This window comes from Mauremys mutica, chromosome 8 (genome assembly GCF_020497125.1).
Source record: "Mauremys mutica isolate MM-2020 ecotype Southern chromosome 8, ASM2049712v1, whole genome shotgun sequence".
Lineage (NCBI taxonomy): Eukaryota > Metazoa > Chordata > Testudines > Geoemydidae > Mauremys > Mauremys mutica.
This window is the reverse complement of record NC_059079.1, coordinates 75,317,266-75,338,235: the sequence shown is the minus strand read 5'-3', so window position 1 is coordinate 75,338,235 and position 20,970 is coordinate 75,317,266. Positions and strand designations below refer to the sequence as shown.

The 20,970-nt window shown below is 46.3% G+C and overlaps 1 protein-coding gene across 1 annotated transcript in view; it reads right to left on the bottom strand.

The window, feature by feature from the left end:
• The window catches only part of NRG2 (neuregulin 2), a 184,157-nt gene that overhangs the window by 3,661 nt on the left and 159,526 nt on the right, over window positions 1-20,970 (bottom strand). The window contains exons 7-10 of the mRNA XM_045028853.1: window positions 16,146-16,248; window positions 13,008-13,131; window positions 10,309-10,436; window positions 7,233-7,457 (exon numbers count right to left, since the gene is read on the bottom strand). Of these exons, the coding sequence (XP_044884788.1) occupies window positions 7,233-7,457; window positions 10,309-10,436; window positions 13,008-13,131; window positions 16,146-16,248 (580 nt within the window). The remainder of the gene's footprint in view (window positions 1-7,232; window positions 7,458-10,308; window positions 10,437-13,007; window positions 13,132-16,145; window positions 16,249-20,970) is intronic.

Sequence of the window (20,970 nt, the reverse complement as noted above, 5' to 3'; positions counted from 1 at the left end):
TTATAGATAGAATATAAAAGTGGTAAGTAAATGGCCCAGGATGACTATACATTCAGGTGACACAGAGTTGTATGTAAATGGCCCAGGATGAATGTACATTCGGGTGACCCAGAGCTGGTACGTAAATGGCCCAGGATGACTGTATATTTGGGTGACACAGAACAGAGCAGTGTTTGTTTGCTTGTTTATAGCACAACTCAAAGACAGTAAGTTCTCCTGAGGTGCATAGGTTTGTAGCTTTTTGATGCTCACACAGCTCCTTTAAATGATATGCACAAAAGAGGTGCATGCTGGGTCTGTCCTGCAGCCCTTTCACCAGTGTGAAGCCACGGAGCTCACAAGAGGTACAGTGGAGGAGGGGGGTTGGAACATAAGCCGATCATCACAGAGAGGAGGGACACCCGCTCATAGAGTAACAAATTGGTACAGAGGAGATGGGACCCCACCAGGAGCCTCTCTCTTTTCTCTGGGCTTTTCCTGTACTCCTGCTCTTAGATGAGAAAGCCCTAGACGGCTGGGTTGCAAAAGATCCCTAGAGACATACAATGCCAATGTCTAGCATTTCATCTCACGTATTTGCCTCATTCAGCAGTTACATCCACTGCCCGATCACCCTCCTGGTCGAGTGCACAGAGAAGAGGAAAGGGCAGCATGCCCTCCCTGACACCTGTGCCCTTGCCCAGGGACAATCACAGTCCATAACCCTGGACTATGCCAGTCTAGTGCTGCCAGAAGAATCAGCCTCTCTGGCACACCTAGTGCCCAGACACGCTGATGCCACCCTTCTTCAAAGAGTGCAGAGCCGCCCACTCCCTGTGCTCTAGGAGGCAATGCCTCAGAGATCTCGCACCAGGACAGAGCGCCTCTGCTATGCTCCCTGCACAGCCACAACCTGGCCCTTTATACTCACACGATCCACTCTGGGGCCTTCTCCATCAAAACTGATGCTTTGGATCAGGCCCTTAGTTCCAGACCTGTCCTCTGGCTCCCCCCCTCCCTCTGCGCCAGGGCAATCCCTTTCCTGCTTTACCAACACATATGTTTTGTGCAACGTTCCTGGTATCTGCCCTTCCACCAGCACCATCCCAGGCTCTCGTCCTCTGTGAAACCCTCGAGTGCCTTTCTCTGCCCTCCCTCTAGCTCTGCAATGGCTTTTCTCTAACACAGGGTCTCAAAGTGCACACAATATACTTAGCACACTCACACCATGGCTGTATGAAACACCCTTATTTCCTCCTTTGGCTTAGGAGAGATCCCTCTATTTATAGACATGCACTCAGGATTTCATTTGCTCTGTTAGCAAGAGCATTAGAGCGTGAGCTCATCTTCAATAACCTCCGCTCTAACCTGCAGGGCTCTCTAACCGCACGGCTGCTTTCTAAGCAGCAGCCTCCTGTTTCTATTTGGGCTGATTATGGGATCTCCCTCGGTGCCTCACCTTGCATTTAGCTATCCTAAATCTCATCGAATTTAGAGCTGCCTGGCTCTTCCAGCCTGCCACATCACTCGTGCTGCTTGGAGAGCTCTTCTGCTGCTCATTAGCCCTCCAAGCTTGGGGCTGGCTGCACAGATGATGACCAAACCCTGTTGGGATGGGGCTGGGGAGGCTGAAAGGTGATGCCCTCCTCACCTAGCAATGGGGACCACCTCACTCCCTGCGAGTGCCCACGTGGGTGCTAGCTGCCCACAAGTGGGCAGGGTGGAGGGGCATGATTCTGTCCCCCTCCATGGCCATCACCACACCTGTTAGCTGAACACAGAGGAGAGTGCACACTGTACTCTCCCGTAGGTTGGTGGAGCCACTGCCCTGGTGTATGCTCCCAAAAAGCCCCCCGGGAGAAACAGGGGCTGAGTCCCGCTGAGCCCCTGCTTCTGGGCTGCCCCTGTGCACCGCACCCCTGCTTCCTAGAGGCAGAATCTGGTCCTGACTCAGGGAGAGCTCACGCCCTGCCCCCGATCATTCCACAGGGACTACAGTGAATGTTTAGTAGCACAGACCTGGAGCCTGGCTCCTGTTGATGCTTTCCCTGTTCTGAGGGTGCCCTGTTTGCTCGTAGTGCCTACAGCCTGCCTGCCAGTCTTGGCCCTCGCTGGCATTCCTCTCTACATTCTGGGGGGTGGGGTATAATAACAGCTTTAGAGAAATCAAGGTAAATGTCAGCTGCTGTGCTGCTTTGGTCCACAGCATCTATAGTTCTACGGGGGGGCTCTGATCACCTGGATGATCTGTGCTGTGGTAGCCAGTAGCTAGCAGAGCTGGGCAAATAACCAATTTTTCAGGTCAGTGGCCAGCCCGAAAAATGGGAGAAAAAATCAGCAAACCGAAAAAGTTAAAAAAAAAAATCCAGCTTTGGGTCAAATGGAAGGTTTTGTTTGGTTTCTGAGGGATTTCTTAGCTTTTTTAACTTCTTTCGTGAATCAAATCGAAGTAAAATTCACAAAGAAAGTTGAAACGTTTTGATTTTTTCAGAATTTTTTTTTGTTTGACTGAAACAATTCCGTGAATTTGAAAACATTTTGGTCAACCTGCATCTGCATTTTTCAGTGAAAAAGGAACGTTATCTGAAAATTTCCCCCGCTGTAGTTGCTAGGTTCCCTTTTCCCAGCAGTTTCATTTGGATACTGAACCTCCTCAACTTTGCTAGGATCTGCAATGGAACACCCAGCTGTGCCGTCACTGGGTTTGCTTCACATTTGCCCTTTGTCCAATTCTAATAGGTTCTGCAGTTTCCTCTGTGGGATGAGAACTCGTGAGGACATCAGGGAAGAGTCTCTCCACACATTCCATTTCCTTCACCAGATCCTTAATGATACTTAGCAGGAGAGATCAAGATCCTCTGCCTTCAGGGTCTGAGGGAGAGCAGAAGTCAGAATCCAGGCAGGTAGGGAGGGGTGGTAAAACCCAGAAAGCCAGTGGAGGAGGATGGTGGAGCTAAGGTGGTAGGTAGAGAGACAATTCCATCCCAAGGAGTTTATTTCCAGGCTGGGAGACAGTTGGTGCAGGTGGGCAGATGGAAAGGAGTCATAGAGATAAAGAGCAGGGGAGGAGGACAAGAGATGGGAAGCAATGGGGTGGAGGGTTTGGAGGCAGAGTCACAGTCAGGCCTGGGAAGCCCAGAGTGATGTGAAGAAGGAAAGGGTGGAGTTAGAGGTGGAAGGGTCAGAGGCAGGGGAGAGTTCTTATGGGTGGTTGGGAATTACTGGCAAGCTGCTGGGCAGAGAAGCGGGCAGAGGAGGGTGAGGTGTCCGGAGGGAGCAGGAGGAGGAGAAGAGATGCCACACTTTGGAAGCACTAAAAAGAACTGACATGGAGGAGCTCAGTGCAGGCCTAGGACATTACCCAAGGGCATTCAGCAGCGTGGCTGCAGGCACAGAAGCAGCAGATGCAGAGGGAGGAGATTAAAGGGCAGACAGAGCATCAGGAGAGGGAGGCACAGGAATCAAGAGAGGAGTTGTGAGAAATGAAAGGATTGATAGAATCAACTGAAAGGAGAGAAGCCAGGGGTGGGGGTGTGTGTGGAAGGGACGAGGAGGCTGAGAGCAGCAGCGAGGTCAGCCTAGAGATCGTGAAAGGAGCGATGGGGCTGAAGGGAGGGAGACGTGCTGAAATACAGCAGGTGGGGATTGTGGAGAGAGCTCTGAGGCAGAGATCAGAGCTTCAGTAAAGAGGCAATGGAATCGGGTCAGTTACCTCTGTAAAGGTGCAGACATCTGGGATAAGTAGAGGGGATGGAGGAGAGAGAAAGAAAGAAAGAAAGAGACCCACACACTGAATCCAGACAAAGCCTTAGAACAATGACTCAGATTTTCCCCAGTCCTATACAGGGCCGGCTCCAGGGTTTTTGCCGCCCCAAGCAGGAAAAAAAAAAAAAAAAAAAAAACGTGATCATGATCTGCAGCCCTACCGCTCCCGCTTCAGTCTTCAGCGGCAGGTCCTTTGCTCTGAGAGGGAGTGAGGGACCCGCCGCTGAATTGCCACTGAAGAGCTGGACGTGCCGCCCCTCTCCGTTGGCCGCCCCAAGCACCTGCTTGCTGGGCTGGTGCCGGCCCTGGTCCTATAACCATCCCAGCACTCTTCTGGATTGAGTTTTCCTCCTCCCTTGACAGAGCTCCTCCACTTCCCTTCCCTCTTTTCCTAGATATGTTTGTAGAAATCTTATTTCCATTGACTCCTTCCCTCTCTCTCATACATCCAAACACACCCTCTCTCCCTTATCAAGGAATGTGGTAAATTCTCCCTCACATGGGATATCTAGATCAAGTTCTATCTGTCTGCTTCAACCACAGGTTTCTGGGCTTGAAGCAGGAATGAAATCTCTGACCTGTGCTATACAGGAGCTCAGACTAGATCATCATCATGGTCCCTGCTTGTCTTGGAATCTGAAAATCTATGAATTTCATTCTCTCTCTCGTCTCTCTCATTTGATTTCTAGAAGATCCCACCTCACTTCCTGCCCCTGCAAAGTTCAATTTTCAAGTCCTTTGTAAGGTCTTCTTTTAGTCACTGGCTTGCCTTCTTGTTCTGGATTTCCCTTTGAAATCACACATTTGCATTTGTGCTTTTTACTCTTGGGTCCCCCAGTGTAGGATGGAATATGTAGGATGTATCTTTTAGGATGGAATATGTGGGATGTACGTGAAAAGATGCCTGCTTGTCTGGCAAGGAAAGAGAACAGCCAGGTGAAAAGCTGAGCCCGCAATCGGATCAGATAAACAACTGGGTCAGCAATCCAATCAGGTAACAACCGAGTTGGCAAACTAATCTTCGTGCTAGGCAGAAAGGTGTTTATACAATATAAAATGAATAACTTTGTAACAGAATTTAAGGCGCGCACCCGAATATGGGGGTCGCCTGCATTTAACCCTATGCTGTGCACTGGTTTGATGGACCGATCACTCAGTGAAGCAGCAAATAAATGACACACTTCTTCAGCACAGGAGTCTGTTTGTGATCCTGTGCGCTCTGCGTGGTGGGAAGAACTGCTCAACACCCAGCATTGTACTTTTTATTTCCACCTTTCCCTTGGTACCTCACTCTGTGGGGCCTCTTCCTACTAACTGCCTCGGTTTCCAACTATTAGATGTGTCACAGTAAAACGCCCTATGATTCCAGCTTCCCATGCTCCCCTTCCTTAGGAGCTTAAGCCCCGAGAGATCCTTTCCCCACTGGCTCTCCCCTATGCTCAGCTCTATGACTCTTAATTGGTTAATACCAAGTGCAAGTGATCGTGCCTCTCACTGTATTCTCCACCTTGCCAAACAAGAGGCACAGTGAGTGGGATCTATGCTGAGAGGCCCCAGCTAGCCACCCTCCCCGGTCTTAACAGCCAGGTAGTCTTAGCCCCATGAGTGTTCCTCCATATTAACCATGCTGCTTTCTGTGGTCACCTATTGTAACCAGCACTAATACAGTGCTTCCCTTTGGTGGCCTTTATGAACATGTTTCACTACACACTTCAGTGGAATTTATGTTAAATCTCCGTTGATGCCCCCTGGTTTGGCTGCATCCACCTCAGACATCTTGGTATTGCAAACCACCAGGATGCTAAGCACCAGGTCCAGTACCTTTCCTGTCTCCACTATCTCTTGGCTAAGGGCCTGGTCTTTGCTTTTACTCTGCTTTGACCTGGGCCAGAGACTTGTTGGGCACTGTTATTTCCTTTCTCACATATCAGGACCCAGAGTGTCCATGCTGTCGTTTTCTTCTCTTGCCATCTAGATTTCACTAGAAGGTGACTCCCCTGTCCCTTAGCACAGGCATGTGTCTGGCTTTCTCCTCCTCTGAAGAGCATGGCCTTCAGAGTCAATAGGCCAGCTTTCCTGACTGTCTCCCATTGGTTCCACAACACCAGTGGGGCCATCAATCCTGCATGCAGCTTGTCCAGTTCATCTTGTTTGCCCCCAGGCTTGTGGCACTTGCATACGGCACTGCTGTACTCTGCTCCCTTTGCCTTCTCTCCTGCACTGTCTGTGTCTCATCTGCTGCGCTGGACATGGTGTATTTAGTACAGCCTGATCCTTCCCCCAGCCTTATGAGACCCCCACAAGCCCTCACCATGTTGTCCATATTCAAGGTGCAACTGGGGCTCTCTGGAGGTGCAGCACACTCAGGTGTGGGCCAAGAGAGGAGGCTCTGCCTTATTCCAGGCTGATCTAAGGGCTAGTGCGCAATGGAGGCAGGACCTCCCTGGCTGCCTATGGCAGCAGCACTGGCTAGAATCCCCACAGCTCTTCTCCCTCCCACCTCTGACACACTGCTCCCAGCCCCAGGGTGCTCCCTAAGACAGGGCTAGAGAGGTCTCCATGACAGCCTGATGCAGTGCCTATCCTGGGAGCATTCTCCCACAGCCAGCCCCGTCATACTGCTGCAGCAGCATTTGGGGACCGGGCTGGGGGAAATCCCTGAAATCTATCACCTTTCCCAGCTGAGAGCCGATGTAACAAGCCCAGCTAGTAGTGAGACAACAAGGGTGAAGGCTTTCAAATCCAGGCAGTCCCCTCTCACCATTAAAAACAACCCAATCCTCAGTGAATCCAACCCCTCCTCTCTACTTCATCTTCACTTAGATTAGTTCCCTGCCTGGATCATCAGCTACTTTTCCATCCCTAGGCCATGCACAGCAGGGGCTGATGCATACATGTAGCGCTGCTCTTTACTGGCTGGAATGTGTCAGAGCTGCTCAGGGCTGCAGGTTCTTTGTACTAAGCTATTGGAGCAGCTTCTGTCGCTCACAGGATTGGGGCTTCTCTTTTGGGAGAGGAATTCTATTCCCAGTGCCACAGGTGGTCAGCAAGCTTGGAGTCCTCGGTCATGGACTGAGAGAAGATCTACGCCCCAACCTGTCCCCAGAAGTCACCCTCATGCTGTCAAACGTTCGCTCTTATTTACACTTAAAATGTATAAGAGAGAAAAGGTCTGATGCTTCAGGGAATACCATACAGCAACATGAACTGCTTGGTGGTAGGGAGAAATTTCTACCAGGGGCAGGCTATTGCATAATTGTCAATTGCGAGAGGTTTTGCATCTGTGTCTGAAGCTTTTGCTATGGGCCATTCTCAAAGACAGGACACCAGCCCAAGTGGCGCACTGTTCTGGTGAAGTATCTTATGTCCAATATGGATCTGGTCTGGATGCCCCTCTCTACTGTTCTGCAGTTCCACCAGCGAACCCTAGTAACCGATAACAGAGTCATCAGCCGCAGAGCTGATGGCACAAAGCAGTGAGGGCTGACCTCTCGCTGTGTGGCGAGTCTCGCAGCGAATCCACAGAATCCCTGTATTGCATCGTGGGTCTTCTCGAGTCCTCAATGCAATACGCAGCTCCTCGCCGGGTGCGGGCCTCGACGCAGGCAGGGCTGTTGCATTTACTGGTTCCCACTGAAGAGAGCATCATACCAGACTGCGAATCAGAAGTCAGGCTCTCCGTGCGGTCCAAGCTCCATGTGTGGCTTTCCTGCCTGCGGAGCAAACCACAGATCAACAATAGTCAGGGAAAACTTCTGCCATGCCCTGCTACACCACACCTGTTCCTTCAGGCAGTCTGTGGCTCGGAGCCATTCTGAAGGAAGGTTAGAAATCCACACTCTGTATCCACTTTGCATCTCTTTCTAAAAGCAATGTGTTTAACTGGGGGGCCAGTTTTCAAAACCTGGCCTTCACTTGTTTTGTCCACAGAGAATTTGGGTGCAACTGCTTGTGGGACAGGGGAGGACAAACAGATGCCTGACTGCCTTATGGCATGTGCAGATCAGGCAATTGGAGTTAATGAAGTTTGCCAGCAGAGAATTAGGTGGGGTACACAGGGATTCCAGAGCAGGAAAACAGTCCTGCTCCAAAGAACTTGTTAATTATGGTTAAACCCAGGCCTACTCTCAGCTGAAACCATCAACTGCATTTACAACTTCAAATGGTGTTCTGGTTAGGAAAGAGGAGAAGTGAAATGGCAGCTTCACATTCAACTGAACTGCTCTGGGTGTGTCTTCAAAAACATTTGCTCAGTGCAGTTTATTCAGAAAGACAGCGTTTTAGATATCGAGCACCAATTCATGATAGTATTTTGGTGCCTTGAGAGATTTACAAATGCCTAAGTGAGTTAGGCACCTAACTCCCGCTGACTTTTGATGGGAATTAGGCACTTTGTAAACCCAATAGGTACCTGCCCGTCAGAAGGCCTAACTATTGTGAAGTGAATGAAAAACACTTAATGAGACCATGTAAATTGGGGTTGTGCATGCACATATACTTTTGCACACACAACTCAGGATTGCATGTGTCTATTGTGCAATTTGTGTGTGCAACTCATGAATGCACAATACCTGAAAAATATTAGGTCTAAATCACCAAGTTTTGAGGACTGAATAACAGAATAGCCACACTGCTAGTGTAACTTATGTAAGAGAATGTCTTCTAAAGACGACAACATTTTGCCTTCTGGTCCTTTTTCTCCGAACACTTGGAATGCAAAGGATTCATTAACACCTACCAAACACTAAAGTAACGCTGGTGGACAATTGCTGTAAGTGAGATCAGAATCAGACCTGACATCTTTTGCCTTGCAGATGAACATATCTTGTCTGGTGCAATTCACCGATGGGACATAAATATGGACCTCACAGTGTCATTTTATTATCGTGTTTTAATGTTGAGTGCACCTTCAAAGAACCGACTTCAGTTACTGGAATAAGCACAGTATTCACTGGAACCATCAAAGGAGAAGAAACAGAGCACCCACAAAGAGAAAGGGTTCATCTACTCTTAGCCCTTCTCCAGGGCATTTGAAGATGCAACCCAGGGTTTTCCTGGACACTATAAAAATGGAAAACATTAATTTAGAATTGGAAATGCCCTTCAAAAAGGTGAAAGGCTCAGCTACATGGATGCGCTGTTTCTTCCACCTTGACCTTGTCCTATTAACAAAAACTATTGCTATTTCACTGATGACCTAACATTGCACAAGATACTGAGACTCAGATTTTCAAGCCAGCCTCAGAATGACCTACATAGGTGCAAAGTGCAAACATAAGCATCTGCACCAACATTTTTTTGCCTGCAACAAGTTGCAGGAACAAGTTTTTTGTTGATGCAAAATTGCACCTGCTAAATCGGACCCCAATTTTGAAAGTCTAGACCTAAATGTTTAAAAAATGTATAGCCCTCTCTTCTTATACATCACGGGTATGTATAGGAGAATATTTCTAAACACTAGTAAAATATGCATTAGTATATATAAAATATGCAGGCAACTGCCTGTGAAAAATACACATCTGTGTGTGCTTCAGGATTAATGTATGTGCAGATACATTTAACTGTTCTGTGTACAACTTCCTGTTTGTGTAGATTTTCCCTGTGCAAAGTTTAGCTCTAAATGCTTTACAGCAGTCAGCTTCAGGAGCAACTATCCATGTGCAGACATACAAAGCACATTTGCGGCTAGTGGAGAAAGGACATATTTGCCATGACAAGGTCACCAGAAGGCCATAGTTCATAGTTTTGAGATCATAAGTTAGAATCCTGACATTTAAAAATGGAAACCATGAGAGCCCCAAATGAAACCCCAGAATCCAAACACTCTTGACATTGCAGGGCTCCTCAGATCTGAATCTGGATCCAGATCTGTATTTTGTAAATGCCCCCTGAATACCTCTGAAATTTGGGTTCGTCAAAACTTGGAACTGAATCCAAATTTTGCAGCTCTAGTACTTCCTAAAGTATTTTAGGAATGAGGATAGCAGTATGCAAATGAGATAAAGGGTAAGGTTTTCAGAAGTGACTAAGTATCTTAGGAGCCTATGTCCCATCTTCAAAAGTGACTATTCACCTAATGGCCAGACTTTTACAGGTATTTAGGTGCATAATGATGCAGATTGGAGAGCACCTAATGTGCACTTTTGAAAAGCCCATTTTGCATCTTTAGGCACCTAAATACCTTTAAAAAGCTGGCCCTATATCCTTTTTGTAAATGGAACTTAGGAGCATCTGAAAAATTTTTCCTTAGGTACTTTTGAAAATTTTAGTTATATATGTTCCAAACCCCACAGCTAAAAAGAATTTTCTCCAAAACTATCACAAAATCAAACTACATGTAGAATAATCTTCAGTGTTTTTCTCTCATGTATCTATTTTCTCTGTGTCACTCAAAGTGACAGAATATTGCAAACACTCATGAACAGTGAACAAGCAGGTGAAAGGAAAAACATTTAGTATTTGCTCTGACTTAAGAAATGTTTTTCTTGCTACACTCTTGAGATATTCTTGCAGGGACAGGATGGATGTGTGTGTGTATGTGAGGGGGGAGAATGGCACACTCACCTCTGGCTTGAAGTTGGACTAGCTGTGGAGCAATGGTGAGATGGGGAGCAGGAATGACTTCCTGAAAACGTCGTCTCTGTTTCCCTCCGTATCACATGGTCAGTGGCAGAAACGTTTTTAGAAATATACTGTAATAAAGAGAGTCCCAAATATCAGGCAACTGCTCATTGATTGACTGAGGGGGGTTGCCTTCCTCTGCAGCCTGGGGCATGGGTCACTTGCAGGTTTAAACTAGTGAAGATGGTGGATGGTAACTTAATTTGAGAACTTCAGTAACTCAGCCTGAGGTTAGAGGTCTATCACAGGAGTGGGTGGGCAAGGTTCTGTGGTCTGTGACATGCAGGAGCTCAGACTAGATTATCATGATCAGTGGTTCTCAACCAGGGATCGGGGCCCCTTGGGGGGCCACGAGCAGGTTTCAGGGGGTCTGCCAGGCTGGCCCAGGACTACACTTGCTGGGACCCACGGCAGAAAGACGAAGCCCCACCGCATAGGGCTGAAGTCCAGGGCCCTGAGCCCTGCCACCTGGGGTTGAAGCAGAAGCCTGAGCAACTTAGCTCTACATGCCGCCTGTGGTGTGGGGTCCCGGGCAATTGCCCTGCTTGCTACCCCTTAACACCACCCTGGTTTTTATATGCAGAAAAACAATTGTGGCACAGGTGGGCTGTGGAGTTTTTATACCATGTTGGGATGGGCCTCAGAAAGAAAAAGGTTGAGAACCCCTGGTCATGGTGGTCCCTTCTGACCTTAATGTCTATGAGTTTATATATCAAATCATGTAACAAGCACATGATCGCATGTATCTATGTCCAGTTTAAAGAGCTGAGAAGAACAGCAGCTGCCCAGAAGGTTAAAAAATAGTGGCTTTTCTGTGGCTCTGTTCTGGGCTCTTCAATATATCAAGGAGAGGCTGCTACATGGGAACTATGAAAGGGCATTGATGAACGTTGAGGGTCTTGGAGATATGGTGCTTAGTCTGTAGACTAAGCAAAGCTTAGCTTTGCAAAGCTTCTTCTGCAGAAAAGGACCTGGGGATTACAGTGGACAAGAAGCTGGATATGAGTCAGCAGTGTGCCCTTGTTGCCAAGAAGACCAACAGCATATTGGGCTGTATTAGTAGGAGCATTGCCAGCAGATTGAGGGAAGTGATTATTCCCCTCTATTAGGCACTGGTGAGGCCACACCTGGAGTATTGCATCTAGTTTTGGTCCCCTCACTACAGAAGGGATGTGGACAAATTGGAGAGAGTCCAGTGGAGGGCAATGAAAATTATTAGGGGGCTGGGGCACATGACATACAAGGAGAGGCTGAGGGAACTGGGGTTATTTAGTCTGCAGAAGAAAAGAGTGAGGGGGGATTTGATAGCAGCCTTCAACTACCTGAAGGGGGATTCCAAAGAGGATGGAGCTAGGCTGTTCTCAGTGGTGGTAGATGACAGAACAAGATGCAATGGTCTCAAGTTGCAATGGGAGAGGTCCAGGTTGGATATTAGGAAACACTATTTCACTAGGAGGGTGGTGAAGTACTGGAATGGGTTACCTAGGGAAGTGATGGAATCTCCATCCTTAGAGGTTTTTAAGGCCCGGCTTGACAAAGCCTTGGCTGGGATGATTTAGTTGGTGTGGGTCCTGCTTTGAGCATGGGGTTGGACTAGATGACCTCCTGAGGTCTCTTCCAACCTTAATATTCTATGATTCTATGAATATTTATACCAATGTGGTCCCTGATCTGGCAGTGGTCAACCACAGTTCTTGCATGGATTATTCCTATTCACAGCATAAATAGATTTTGCAAGGTTTTGTGTGGGGCCGCAGCCTGAAAAGGCACTATTGCTGCTTTTTTAAAGATTCTGTTTCTGTCTGTATTCATGCCTGTCTATCTACTTAGCTCCCGACTTCTCTGTCTGTGCTTGGCACATGTGCAGCTGACAAGAGACCCATTATAACCTGTCTCCAGGAGCCAACAAGAATTGGCCCATTATACATGGGACAACATATAAATTATCACATACAAAAAAAATGTTAATACAATGCAAAGGTTGCAAAGCTGAGCACTCAAAAGTTAGAAAATGCTGGAGCGCTGGCACAGGAAAGAATCCCGTCCTGTGTCTTTACTTATCATGGATCTGATTTCCTCCCACTTTCATTTTTTTTTCAAATGCCCCAAATCAATATAATCACATTCATTGTCCCACTGAATTTAATGGAACTACCCACATACGTTAAACTGAGCATGTGCTTCAATGCTTTGCTGGATCAGAGCCTATGGTCTTAAATTGTGTCCATCAGTGTGGCATCTGAGCACCCCAAAGGGACTTACTACCTTCAGCAAAGTGCTACTGATTAGAAGCAACAGTGGCAGAATAAGGCCCTAGGTAAAGTGCCATGCACACCTAACAGCCTCACCCCCACCAGCCATGTAGTCCATGGTATTTGTAGTGGTCCAGAATGATGCATTCTGGGATATCATCAATGAACAGGAAATACCAGGAGCATTTCACAGAGTGGTAGAGAATTAAATATGATTAGTTCATACATTTCTGTCCTGACCCCAACCCAAATGGTTTTCCATTGGAAAAAAAAATTCCATTCAATTTCAGCTTTTAACGTCAAATTCTTAATGTTACAGCTAAACGAAATCACTGGCTGAAAAAAGGCATTGAATACACTTCTGCACTGCCTTATACAAAAGCCACTTACATCAGCCATCTGAATTTCCTCCGGATCCAGCTGAGGGTGACTGGGGCCGTTGGCAAGGCTCCGGTTTGGATGGGCGGGACACATATTTTGCCGTAAATGGTTATGCATTTGTTTTCGTTGTTTTCTAAAAATGCACAAAGGAGAAATGGATTCATACGGTTTACTTAGAATTCTAATATCTCCTTGGACTCTTCACACCCAAAGCCTTGTAGGGGAGAGAGACAATAAGGAGGACAAGGCCATGCTTCGAATTCATGTCTCGGAGACACTTTCAGCACACTGTAGCCAGGGGCAGTGGAAAATCATGAGCACAAGATAATGTTCTACAACGTTAGGATCTTTCTGCAACGTTTGAGGTTTTCTGAAGCACATAAGCAGAGATGGCCCCAAACCAAAATGGCTGTTCTGAAGTCAGGTGGTATTTGGGAAAGTTTGGATCAAACTTGGCAGCTTGGTCCCAATTACAAATCTAAGCACTCAAGGGCTGTCTGCACTGCACAACTCCTCTAGCCGGAAGCAATGGTGGAAACACTATACTATATATACTATACTATAGACAGGGGCACTGAAAGCCACTGAAGTTTTAATCCATCATATCATCTAGGCTTACTAGATGACATGATGGCAAAAATGTACATGGTCTGCCTTTGCTGATGCTTCTCCCATTGCTCCCACTAATGGAGGGCAATGTTGTCATTGCAGACAAAGCCAACATGAGAAGCCCATGCTTAGATATGGACTGAACGCTGTCTCTCCAGGTGAGCAGGCTGCATCTATGCTGGCAAAAGCAGGAAGTGAAATTCACTCTGGGTGCCTTCTGATGCAGTTCCACCAATGGCAGCATGGTAGACACTGAGATGAAGACAGGGCAGCTCAGGAACTTACTGTGTCCTGTCTACACTCCATTTCTCACCCCTGGAGCTCCAGTGCTGGTGATCTATGGGTCCTATTTTTGCCTGTTTAGACAAGGTCTAGAAGAACGAGCATTGCGCAGGTGTCTGATGAGTCAGTAAGGTGAAGTGTGGCCTGGTGGCTGCTCACAACAAGGTGATACTGGATGTACAGTGACCAGCTGCTGATCTACAGAAAGCAGCTGCCTGCTTGCCTGGGTTAACCCTTGCAGCATGGTTTCGGAACAGAGCCTCCACCTTCTAGCATCCATTTAGCTTGTGTCCACTGCATATCCTGGGCCAACACCACAGCTGGGAGAAACATGGTCAAAATTCTAAGTATAACACCCTTGAGCTAACTTCTGAAGCCTTTACAGAGGGCTAGAGCCACATATGACTTTAAGGCACAGCCCACAGTAAGGCATGGTATGGGGATGCACCAACCCAGGAAGATCATCAGGATGCGTGTCAGGGCACAACTGATTCCCACACTGCCCAGGCCCAGCTAACCCAGCCATTGCAGCAGATCAGCAGGGACATGTTCTTATTTCCTTCTCACCCTCTTAGGGGCATCGTGCACGCTCAGTGGGTAGGATTTTTTCCACAGTGTAGATGCCGTGAAAACTGACTTAGGACTTCAGGGTTTGTTCCATTATTTCTACCTGGGCAAATGAGAGATGTGTGTTTGAAACCTTCAGTAACCAAGGGAATATCTGTATTAATAATAAGATTGTTTTGTCCTTTTCGCTGAGACTCTCAAACTGATTAAGCCTCACACACCTCCTGCAAGGCAGAGAGGTATTATTATCCCCATTTTCAGATGGCAAAAACTAAGCTACGGAGAAGTTACATGAGTTCCCTATAGAGGCCTCACAGCAAATCAGAGTCAAAGTGATAACTCTCCACCTTCAAGCCTACCACTGTGTAATACAAGCCAATGTGTGACAAATGGTTGCAAGGTGGAACACCTGGGTTTTGTTGCACGTGGCACCATAACGGACAGGTTATAATGGTGAAACTCACTTTTAAAGACATTTCCTCACTCTGTGAATTAAATAAACTAGTCGTTTTTAAAAAGAAAATTCACAGTGTCGTAGATTCCAGAATGGACCATGGCGGTCATCTTAGTCCAACTGTCTATATAACACAGGCCAGAGAACTTCCCCAAAATAATTCCTAGAGCAGATCTTTTATAAAAACTTACAATCTGGATTTAAAAATTGACAGTGATGGAGAATCCCCCATGACCCTTGGTCAATTATTCCAATGGTTGATTACCCTCACTGGTAACATTTTACACCTCACTTCCAGTCTGAATTTGTCTAGGTTCAGCTTCCAGCCTCTAGCTTCAACTTTCAGCTGTGTGCAACCACGAGAACTCACTACGTGGGCTGTCAGTGAGGTCTGATCCCTGGACCTTCAGACCTCTACACCTGAGCTAAAGGAGTGACTGTTATCTTCTGTGAGGAGCAGCAACTGAAGGGGGACCGAGGTGCACACACTTTGCTAACAGGTTGTACAGCCATTTTCTAGACAGCAGCAGAATGCTGGGAATTAGAAATGCTGGGATCTGTTGCCAGCTCTGGGAGAGAAGTGTGGCTAGTGGTTAGAGCGGTGTTTGGTTAGAGAAGGCCAGCCAGGCACATAGATCTGGCATATTAATTAGGCAAGGCAGTGTGGTTTTGAATGAGACTTGGGTTTGCATATTAGAGACCTGTGTTCTACGCCCAGTTTTGCCTGCAATGACCTCCTGCAACCTCTCAGTTAACTTATTTGTAAAATAGAGGGAAATATATTTGATTGTCTTCTAGGAAAGCTTATGAAGCCTTGCTCAACAGTAATTGTTATGAACTTCACTGAAATATAAGCAAGTGTCAGTGGAGGTGAGACCAGAAGTCATGGTCACCTAGGTCCCAGCCTAATGGATTTTTCCCATTGCTACAGGGAGTCTTGTTCTCTCATCCACAGGACATTGCCTGACTTAGCAAAATGGGGTTGATTCAGCCGAAATGCAGAATATCCCGCATAATCTGGTACCCCTACGAGCTCTAAACAGGGTCAGGTATAGAGAGAGTTTTGACTTCCATTCCCCTGCCCTATTAGACCTTGCATGTTCTCTGCTGTAAGTGAAAAGCACAGTACAGCATCTCCTTTGAGTATTATCTTAGGTCAGTAAGTACCATAGCTAGAAGTGCGAACCCAAAGCTTGAATATTGCTGTTAGATTTCACTTGTTTGCCTGTACTCACTTGGTTTTACAGTAAGCGACCACACATACTATTCCAACCACAAGCAATGCAACGCAGATCCCAGTGATGGTTAAAACTCTCTTCTGATAGAGCTCTTCAGCTTCTGCAAAGGTTAGAAAAATATACTAATTAAAGATGTACTCCAGTGAAAATAATGTGTTCTGAACACACAAATAGCAGCAGAATCCAACCGATATAGACTAGTTATCAGCAGATCTCAAAGTGTTCCATGGTCCAGTTCTGATAAGCACCCAAAGGCTTGGATGATTATCCCAAACCTCCCCAAACACATTGAGATCTCCTACCATTCTCTCCTCCTCTTCTCATGGCTTCCTCCTTCTGCCCAGTAATCCCTCCCTTCTGCACCCCAGCAAACTTATCAATGTCCCCTCTCCTCCCCTATAACAGCTCTGTGACCTCTAGTCCATGATCTCCAATAGCCTCACAACTCTTCTTTTTACTTTCCAGCAGATTCCCCAGGTGCCTTGCTAATCCAATAAACAGGACCCTGACCATACCCACTGAGACAATCAGGGTCCAGACACTCCAAGGGGAGAATGGAGCATCTGAACCCCAAAGAATAAGCAACTGAACCAACTGGTTGTATACAATGTTATTGTGTATACAAATATGTCAAGTCAGGTCTTTATGAAAGCTTGTGATGTTCTAACTTGATGGTCCTTAGGAGATACATAGACAGACTAAGATTAGAAATGTATGTAATTATGAATCTAGACTAGTATGCTCATGACCAGAACTACAATTTCAAGCACACCTCACAACAGGGATGGGCTCCTCCTAAACCAGTTGTTTACACAGAACTTACTTCAAGTACCCGTCCATTGTCCAGCCAGGAAGAGACAATGGTGGACCATTAGCATGAATGAGAAAATACTGAAACAACTTGAAATTAAAAAACAAACAAACCCCAGTCTTGGAAAACTGAGGCTAAGTCTACACTTAAACCACTAGAGTGGGACAGCTGTACTGCTTCAGTGTAACCACCCCCTGCAATGACAAGGGTGACTAGCTGTCCGGATTTTATAGGAACAGTCTCAGTATTCGGGGGTGCCTATTACCCCCCACCTCCATCCTGATTTTTCACACTTGCTGTCTGGTCACCCTAGCAATGATGGGAGGGGTTCTCTGGTCACTGTAGCTAACCCATGTCCCTGAGATGTGGTAGCTAGGTCGATGGAAGAATTCTTGCATTGACCTACCGCTGTCTACACTGGGAGCTAGGTCAGCCTAACTACGTAGCTTGGGGTGTGGATTTTTCACACCTCTGAGTGACATGGCTGGGTCGACATAATTTTTTAATGTAGACCCAGCCTAGGAGAGGAGGAATTTCCCCTCCATGAATCACCATAGTCTGAGAGAAAGACAAAAAGACTGCAAACCCTTAAAAGAGAGGGGATTTGAAGTGAAGGACACCCAAAAACTGAGGACCAGCATCAAGTGAAGTGCACATCTTGGTCAGAGAGCATGCTGGGAAACTGTTCAGTGGCAATAGGTAACTTGTATTAGAAAAGGGAAATTAGCTATTACAGACATGTAGAGCCTGAGACTGTGCCTTTATATTTGTTTTCTGCGTAACCTGAGATGGATTTGGGGGGACTTGGGACCAGAAGGGGATGTTGAGGTCACCCTTATGCTTGTAGGCTGGCTACTAAGAGATTCCCCACACAGATTCAAATCCTGCCAGCTACACCACTGCAATGTTTTGGGCACCACCAGGACCAGTAAGGGGTTCAGTCACCACCTGCCCTGTAACCTGAGGAGCCTAACGCTAGGCTGACATGGCTCAGAGCTCTGACACCAGTAGCCAGCCTATGAGTGTATGTTTTCACCCTGGCTTCCACCAGCCTAGTAACCCCTGACAGGGTGACCTCAACAGCCCTTCAGTGCCAAGTCCCCCCAAATCTGTCTCCCCAAATTCTTAACTACCCAACACTTGTATTTTTCCCCTCTAGTTCATCACCCCCAATGGAGTGAAACCAGCGCCCAGCTATCAGTTCACTTTGCCACACACACTCCACACTCAACAGAGACCTGGTGGGGATAAAAATATTACAGAATATTGCCAGAACATTACAAGCAATAAAAGACCTGACACGACACATTTTGTAACACAGTAACATCAGATACAACCAGTTGATTCAATTGCTTATTCTTTGGGGTTCAGAACCTCTGTTCTCCCTTTGGAGTGTCTGGACTCCGATTGTCACACACATCCTCTCACATATATACACTGATCATTTGATGGCCCCATCACAAGGTCCAGCATATCTCTCTCTGCTGGACTCAGGACTGCTTTTTTTTCTTGAAGCAACTGCATGCTGTGGGTCCTAGAGTTATTCCAGAAATCACAACATCCGATGCACAAAAGCACACAGATGCTGAAAAGAAAACCTTTTAAATAATCAAAGGTTGGGTGGGCCTGGAGGAGAGGTGGTTTGGCTATTGGAAGACAGGGAGGGGACAGAGTATTGAAAATCCAGTAACCAATAACAGCAGTGTATTTTTTTAATGAAATCCTGGGAAGTAATCTTATTAATTTTTCAACCCAAACAGTCACACAGATTCATTTCAGTTAATCCTCTTGGCAACTGTATTCCAGGAATGAGTTGTATCATGGGACACTGCATGGTCTCAACCACACTGTATAACTCACATACACTTGTGAAATTAAACTGAACTTCATCAGTGATCTAGTGTTTCTATTAAGATATGGCTGTAACGAGCAGGAGAGATCCATAGTTATTTGTAATGGAAGACTTTTCAGTGCCAATGAAATCAGTCACTTGCAACAGATTAACAGCACACTCTTGGAGAGAAGTAATTTATCCACACTGATCAGGTCCGTAAAACTGTTCAGGATGGAGTCAGGGGAAAAGCTAAGATTCAGATTGCCTCAAATCAGTTCAACCCAAATATCGTCAACCAATCACATGGCTAGAGGCATTTATTCTTCTTGTGTGAATACAGTAGGCCAAGCTCTGCCCCCAGTTACATGGGTGCAGATCCACTGAAATCAATAGAGTAACTGGATTTCCAACTGAATAACTGAGAGAAGAATTTGGCCCACTATATCATCTTGTGAACCCAAGGGGAGGGAGAACCAAAAAAAGACTTGTACCATGAATAAGTCAATATGCCCCAATAGCATGTTTTATTTATACAGCATTCTGGGTTGTTGGGGTTTAATTAATTAGCATTCTCTAGAACATTTTCTCATAGAAATTCGGCAAGAAAAACCCTGCTGCAGTTGTTAGGGTGGCATGTTCCACCAGGAGACACTAAGTGCCCTCACTACACTATATCTGGTATCCCCAGCAACTGCAAAGCTATAGGAGGTAAAAGCAGAAGGAAAGTAAGAATGGCATCAGGTGCTAGGAATGGAGTAGGAGTACAGTCATGTCCTGTAGTAGGATAAAAGTATTTTAAAAAAAGCTAAGAGAAAATAATTTGGGATTTGAGCCTGTCTTAGCCCACCACTTTTGGAAGTACCTAATATAGAAAAGATTATTCTCTTTCTGAAGGTCTAAACAGGAGAAAAGCAGCAGTAGTTACTTGAGAAGCCAGAGAGTGTCAAAATCCACCTGGTTTTGTTTCTTTTTATCAACGTGTAAAAATAAATCAGAAATATTTCATTTTGCCCACTGTGAACATTCATTCTAAAGCAGTGATCCAAAAAGCGGGGGAAACTCTGCTCTGCACTGTGAACCTCTATGACACAGGCTGCACATGTCCTGCATGTTAAGCTTCCGCTGAACTGAACATGGGTTCTGGGTAGGGAATGAATGCAGCATACACAGATATTCACACTGTAGGCCAGAGAGGAGACTTTTAGCATAGTCATTATTACAGGTGACAGGAATAGAGAATTTCTTACCTATTCTGTCCTTTCTGCATCCTAGTTCCACCACTACTGGCATCTTCCTTCAACATTCATTAGAGAGGATGACATCAAGAATCTCCCAAGCTTTGGTGCCTCCATGTGCTTTCCTTGGCCGATACTGGGTTAGGGTAGCGTGTCCTCTGAGAAGCAATTCATCAAGTTCCTCCTCAACTGGGATAAAATTTACTCGTATGCAGAAGGCCAGCCCAAACCTTCCTCACTAGCCCTAAGGGGTTAAGGTGGGACCTAAATGGTGCTGAGGTTCTGTGCTGACCCTTTGCACAAAGGTTGATTGGTTTCACTTGTGATGCAGACCATACTGATTTGTTGTTGGTTGTTGGAGCATGCAGTCTGATCTGATGTTCTCTGACCTCCCCGTTACGTCAAATCTTCATATGTCCTCTTTTGGGAAGAACTCACATTTGGACTGGGACGTTTAACTCAGCTTTTTTGCTTTCCCCTTCCCTGTATTTTTGCCTGGTGGGGAATGCGGTGCATATTCTGTACTGGTAGAAGCATGGAAGGGGAGAGACGCATCTTTCCACGCCTGGATTTCATCAGTATAGCCCCTTTCACTCGGTCAAACGTTCCAAGTTCTCCAGTTCAATCATGTTGTTGTTAGAATCATTAATGCAAATGTACATTCCATCTTGGGAGGTCATCAAACTTGAGAAATACAAGAGGGGTCATGACGTGATTGGAGGGGACCAAAGATTGGGAGATTTTCATTGTCAGTGTCTGTAACTCCAGTGTGACTAATGGTGAAGGAGGAGCTACTGTCCTGTCACAACTGGTGGTACCAGCACAAAAACAACAGGGACAGCTAAAATAGGCAAGAAGCATGATTTTATTTTGCTGAGGTGAGCAGTGCTCTACAGGCCTCAGGCATTACTCACCTCACAAACAGGAAACATTACTCTTTTG